Source organism: Elephas maximus, chromosome 25, assembly GCF_024166365.1.
Source record: "Elephas maximus indicus isolate mEleMax1 chromosome 25, mEleMax1 primary haplotype, whole genome shotgun sequence".
Classification (NCBI taxonomy): Eukaryota; Metazoa; Chordata; class Mammalia; order Proboscidea; family Elephantidae; genus Elephas; species Elephas maximus.
The window spans coordinates 16,010,286-16,017,078 of record NC_064843.1 but is presented as its reverse complement, the minus strand read 5'-3'; the positions used below and the strand labels follow the sequence as shown (position 1 = coordinate 16,017,078).

General features: G+C 40.1%; 1 protein-coding gene across 6 annotated transcripts in view; it reads right to left on the bottom strand.

The window, feature by feature from the left end:
- Positions 1–2,199: 2,199 nt before the first annotated feature.
- The window catches only part of ZNF217 (zinc finger protein 217), a 41,055-nt gene continuing 36,461 nt past the window's right edge, over positions 2,200–6,793 (bottom strand). For all 6 annotated transcript variants that reach the window (XM_049869224.1, XM_049869222.1, XM_049869223.1 and 3 more), the window contains 2 exons: positions 5,981–6,112; positions 2,200–4,431 (listed from right to left, as the gene is read on the bottom strand). In XM_049869224.1, the coding sequence (XP_049725181.1) occupies positions 6,003–6,112 (110 nt within the window). In that variant the 3' untranslated portion in view covers positions 2,200–4,431; positions 5,981–6,002. The remainder of the gene's footprint in view (positions 4,432–5,980; positions 6,113–6,793) is intronic.

The following is a 6,793-nucleotide window of genomic DNA, read 5'->3' as shown; positions in this document are numbered from 1 at the left end:
ACCTTTAAACCTTAAACCCAAAATATCCCCTCATTCTTCTTAAAACCAAACAATAGCTTAGCTTAACTACTAACTAACGTCTGCCTTGAGCATTATGCTCTTTTAAGAACTATCTACTCGGGATCAAGTTAAGACAGCAACTCAAAAGATTAAGACAGGAAACTTAGGGGACGGTGAGTTTAGGTTAATGGGGGAGGAACACCTCAGAAAAGGAGGGGGAGAATGGTTGCACAACTATAAGAATGTCATCAATGTTGCTGAATTGTACATGTAGGATCGGTTGGTGTATTTTTTACTGTGTATATTCTCAACAAAATATTTTTAAAAACTATGTAGTATTTTGGCCAAAAAAAGAAGTATGTATTTCTTTGTTCTGTCCATCAAAAAGGCCCAGGAGCTCAAGCACTCTGGTAGTAATGAGTACCCCTTACCCCCAGATCTTCACTTCTAATTATCATTTCCCATAGAAGGAACCCAGGCTCCTTGGAGAAATAACTGTTTCCAAGTCTGGGTTAGGCAACATACAAGATAAGCTTGGAACAGCTTGTCGTAACAAAAAGCTATCAGACTGCTGGCCACAAAACACAGGAGCCGACTTGAAGGCACTCCCACCAGCCAAAGATGGGAGACTTTGAGCATCAAAATGATGACCACAATTGCTTAAAATACACCAAATGCGTAAAGACCCACAAGCGCGTAACTAACGTCTTGAAAGTTCATTTCACTGGTTCTCTCTGGAGGTTGCTAGGCACCAACTCATTGTTCTGGAAGTTGGTAAATCAAGGGGCAGAATCAAGGATTTAGCCTGCTTTAAAAAAAAAAAAAAAATTTTTTTTTTTTTTTTACATCTATTTTAGGGTGACCAAATAACCACAAGGAAGGTCTTCTCTATAGAATTCAAACTAATAAATGTTGAAAAAATGAGGAAAAAAAAAAACCTTTACAACACCCCTTAATGATCATCAAAGGCTGCCAAAATCCTAAGGAGTAAGGCTGACAGGGAAACTCTAATGGCTGGATTAGTCTGACAACACCTGAACCCACTTGTCAAGTTTAAAGTCACTGCTGTTGTATGCCGTCCAGTCAAATTCAACTCATGGTGACCCCACGGGACAGAGAAGAACTGCCCCACAGAGCTTCCAAGGCTGTAATCTTTACGGAAGCAGGCTGCCACAACCTTCTTGTGCGGAGCGGCTGACGGGTTTGAACCACCAACCTTTAGGTTAGCAGCAAAGTGCTTAACCACTGCAGCACCAGGGCTCTTTTTAACATCACTAAGGGAAACAAAACCAGGCATTAGGTCTTCAGAGGTGATGCAATAGGAAGTACATAGGTCTCCCCTCCAAAAAAAAAAAAAGTGAACCAATCACTATTGAGCCTCTAGATTTAACGTAGCAATTTACAGGACATCTAGAGGCTAGGTTAAATGGAACCACAAAGGTGCAATAAACCAAAACAAGAACAGAATTTTACAGGACAAATGAACCAACTTCTTCAATAAACTGTCACAAAGCAGGTGCAGGAGGGATTTTTTAGATTAAAAGAGGCTGAAGAAACCTATCAACTAAATGTAAAGAGCAGATCTTACTAGCAGCCTGATTGCCACGTTACCATGTGCCCTCAAGTCAATTTCGACGCATAGCAACCCTATAGGACACAGTAGAGCTTCCCCATGGGGTTGCCTGGGCTGTAATCTTTATGGGAGCAAATCACCAGGCCTTTTCTCCCTCAGAGCCACTGGGTTCGAACAGTTGACCTTTTGGTCAACAGGTGAGCGTTAGCAGTTGTGGCACCAAGGCTTCTGACTGCCATGTACCAAACTTTACAGTCATTTTTGAACCGGTAAATGTTGGCATGAACTTTCTAGAGGCTGGTCGTAAGAAACCATTGTTCATTTTATTAGGTGTGATAGTGCCACTGGCTTACACTTATTAAAAAGTCCGGACCTTAGGGATATATACTTTAGTATCACGATGAAATTAAATCATGTCTGAGATTTGCTTTCAAATACCCCAGCGGGGGTTGTGGGGATAAGATTGGCAAGACACTGCTATGTGACAACGACACGGGGTTCATTACACTAATCTCTAGTTTTGTGCATGTTTAAAATTGTCTTTATAAAAAAGGTAAATAAAACAAAATCAGAAACCAGAACACAATAAAGACCAAAACCCGAGACTGCAAAACACCAAATCTTTATTTACATCCACATATAATAACATAACTTTAAGCTGAAATATATCATAAATAAGACAAGTAATGTCTACTGCTTGACGACTTAAGTATCAACAATTAAAATAAATCAAACTGGAATGAAATAAATACATAAACAAAAATCCAACGAATTGTACCTCTATTATGTGTACTGTTGTCTCAAAGAAAAAAAAAAAAAACATACAAAACCAGTAGTATTCCAATAGCTAATACTGACGGGCAAAAAACATATTTCTAAGTACAGGGCTGTGGGGAACAAAAATTGCATTTTTATGCATTCAGAAATGTGGTTAAAAAGGAGAAATCTGAAAGCCCCCAAAATTTCAGCACAACACGAGTTAACTGTTTTCAAATAGATTTGGTGATTTTGGTTTTGTTTTTTTTTTTAAATACAGGTTTAAATTTCAGCCCTCTATTATCACATACCCCCTTTTTAAGATTTACATTTACAGTTACAGCGAACTTTCTGTAACACTCATTGAATTAGGCAAAGATCATCTTGCAAATGTGTTCATCTTCAAAAATAGGCTATAAAAGTGCAAAACTATGAAAACAAAATTTAGATTATGTACATATGGCTCAGCTTGTGAACAGGAAAAAGGCCAATAGTGTCCACTTTCCTGATACAAAGCACTTCACTGTGATGCCAACGGGCTGATCTCCGGTTAGGTCCCCCTTGAACGCGGGAGTTAAGACTTACATCAAGGATGCATCATGTTGCATAATGAAAAAAAGTCAGGAATTCTTTCCAGGTTTTGCTATTTTAGGTCTTATACTCTTGCTCTGTGCAGAAGGGCAGGGCAAGAAAAATTAACAGTGCAAATTTATTTTTGAGATGATTTCTCAATGAAAGATTTTGTGATTGCTCAAGCCACAGACTGCTAAATAAACGCAGCCAGGGACTGCACTTTAAGGGAACCAGCATGTAAATTATCCGGTCAGCCACCTGGTGGCTAGCCTCCCTTTAAAACCCAAGTTGCACGTACACTGAGAAAAACGCTGCTGCTTCAAAACCAAGAGGGGGGGAAATGTTAGGTCGCGGGATGGGAAGCGGCAGGGAGATGACAGACGTCTGGAAACAGATCATCCCTTCCCAGGAGGCTCAGCCAGCAGTTCCTTATTCAGGATCAACGTGTCTACAATTAACTTTAATACGTCCACAGTTAACCCAGATGCCAGACACACCAAGACTCTGACATACAAACCTAGGGTTTACCAAAAACACTTTCATCTCCTTCCAAATTGCTTCCCAACGTCTGGAGTTCACATGTATAATTCAGTGAGGATTTTTACACATCAGTTTAGGCAAATGCCCCCCCAATTGGAATTTTCCAACAGAAATGATTAATTTGTTAGAAAAACAAATTTCCAATAACCTCACATAGGGCTTGGTACATTCACTCAGTACCTGGCCGCTCCACGGAGGAAATGCGACTCTGTGAACACGTGCACTGGGAAATGAACGCACCAACGTGCCCCTCGGGATCGCGGTGGGCCCGCGACAAGCTACGCAGCAGCCACAAACAGGAGTCGTCTTTCCCAACTGACTTGCTGAAGTCTGCAATGAGAGGGCACCAAACGGACAGTGGCCGATCTCAACGCATGCAGCACGTATCAATAGAGGGTCAATACTTCCATTAAGACAACAATAGACTGGGGAGGATTTAACATCATACAATTCATTGAGAATTAAAAAAAAAAAATACATTTGAAATGACAGAGCACAAATAGCAAGAGACTGCTCAAAGTGATGAGCTACTTTAGAGGAAAAAATACATACAGTATTTAAACGAGCAGGTTTCCAACTTATGTATGTACAGATTTTTACCTGAGGTGCAAGCGTTATAGACTTTCTCCCCTCCCCCTCCTCCCTGCCCCACCCCAACCCAGACAACTTCTTTTCAGCAGCGCTCTCTCTCAAGTATGCCAAAAAAAAAAAAAAAAACACATCACTTCCTATTTGGTCAATTCTAAAAAAAATATTATTCAGGGACAAAATAGAGATTTCTGGTCTCCATTTGTGTACAATTCAACTGTTCCAACTATAGTTTTTATTGCTATTTGGTACAAAAGCTAAGAGAACAACTTTACAAAACTGTAGTGCTCCTTGTATGTACAGTACAATCACAGCTTATGTCAGTAGCTTTCACCATTCGCTTTCTCAAAGGGCGGGCTGATCTAATTCAGTGGAGAGTACACACTTCCTTCCATCAAGACCTAAGTGGGGAAGAAACGTTTGAAAAGTGATCAAGGATGAACTGAGTAAGGTTTAGAAAATTCCTTAAAAAAAAAAAAAAGCATAAGCAAGAAAATAAACAGATATAACTAAGGGGAGCCCTGGTGGCGCAGTGGCTAAGAGGTTCGGGCTGCTAACCAAAAGGTGGGCAGTTCCAATCTACCAGCCACTCCTTGGAAACCCCATGGGGTAGTTCTACTCTGTCCTATAGGGTCACTATGAGTTGGCATAGACTCAAGGGCACACAACAACAACAAAGGAGACCCAGGAATCTAGAAAGGCGATGAGTTCCATTTGAGCTCAAATTTTTCAAAGTATCAGGAGACTAGATGTATACTTAGCAATGATTTAACTAGGATGATTCAGCAAAGAGTCAGAACTTATTATCTGTTAAACAAAGTCTGGTAAAGGCAACTACCACCACCAAGAAACTGAAAGTTAACATATGAAGATAGGAAAATGTATGGCATGAACCAGGACTACAAGGATTCATGAAGGCTTTGAACGCGCCCTTAAAATTGGAGCATTATGGCATAGGCTTTGAGGTCAGACAGACCTGGGGCCAACACCAGGCTCCCACCACGTACTGGCAGAGTGGGGCTTTGGGCAAGCTGTGCAATCCAGGTCTCAGTTTCATCATCTGAAAAGTGTGGACAGGGTCTCCTAACCCAGGGGCCAGCAAACATTTTCTGTGCAGGGCCAGATAAATATTTCCAGCTTTGTGAGACATACAAGGGCCTGATGTAAATATGCATAGCTCTGCGAGACACTGAATCTCTGTCACACCTACTCAACTCAGATGTTGTACTGGAGAAGCAGCCATAGAAAATTATGTAAAGGAACGGGCGTGTATATGTGCCAATAAAACTTTATTTACAAAAACAGATGGAGGACAGTTTGCTGATCTAACTCCTCCTGTTATGACAAGGATAAAATGAGATCATGTTTATAAAACACTTTGTTCAATGCCTAGCAGGAGGTAAATTCCAACTGCTTTTACACCTACTCCTCACTTATCGACTATCTCATTACCTGACATTTTGCATTTACAACAACAGTAAAAAACCTACTATCTGACTATTTTGTGCAGTAACGAACATCTGACAGTAACAAATCCCGAGGTGTGAGGCGAAAGTAATGCTGTGATGGTTAAGGTTATGTGTCAACTTGGCTGGGCCATGATTCTCAGTGGTTTGGCAGTTATGTAATCATGTAATTTGGCAGTTATATAACGATGTAGTCTTCCTCCATTTTGTGATCTGATGTGGTGATCTTCCATTTTCACATAATGCCGATTTTCACGTGACCTGGTCTTTGGAACCTAACCACATTGATAAGTGAGGAGTGGGTATACTACTATTTTTACTATTATCATCATTGATGTCCAGAGACTCCGATGAATTTAAATTTTGATACATCTAAAGAAAATCTAAAAGTAAAATCAGTTTTACTATATGACATTGGACATACTCACTACTTTTTCAATTAAATTAAATCAATGCATTGTATTTAATTAAAACATATGCTCACCTTTTCCCCCAAAAACAGGAAATCAAGTTTTTTTATCATTTGGTCGATAATGTGCATTCCCAATAAAATTCTCATAGCTTCTCTTTTGTAGCATGCTGTTGGATAAATGTTGATACGACACAGGCCTTTTTCCTGATTGGAAAAAAAGAGTGTGAAAGAGCATTTATAGTAAGTTCAAGCAATTAGGTGAGATGTGGATGGGCTGTTAAGGGAGTAATTTTCAGAAGTCCTAATGCCAATAATAACCTGTTGCTGTCAAATCAATTTTGACTGACGGTGACCCCATAGGACAGAGTAGAACTATCCCATAGGTTTTCCAAGGCTATAAATCTGTACGGAAGCAGACTGCCACATCCTTCCCCTGCACGGCAGCCAGTGGGTTTGAACCACTGACCTTTCAGTTAGCAACCAAGTGCATAACCATTGCTCAGAACACACAAGTCACACACTAGTGTCTATAAAGTTATAGCTAAAATGTTTTTAACCGCCCAGTGGAGGACATTTGCTAGCACAGAATTTTAAGTCACTAAAGCTGAAATGATCTAGGGTCCAGGCTGCCATTATTAAGAACGAAAAAGTCAAAAGAAAAGCCCAGCATAAAATATTTCAGACCTGGGCCAAGACTGTACAGAAAACCAAAAAAACCAAACCTGCTGCCAGCAAGTGGATTCCACCTCATGGCAACACTACAGACTATACAGAAGAGGCATGAAAAAATACTCATTAAAAAAGGATGTGACATCTAAAACAGAGTCTTTTCTTTAAAGTTTTAACTCATGTCCATTTTAAGGATGTGGGGGATTGCGGGGGGAG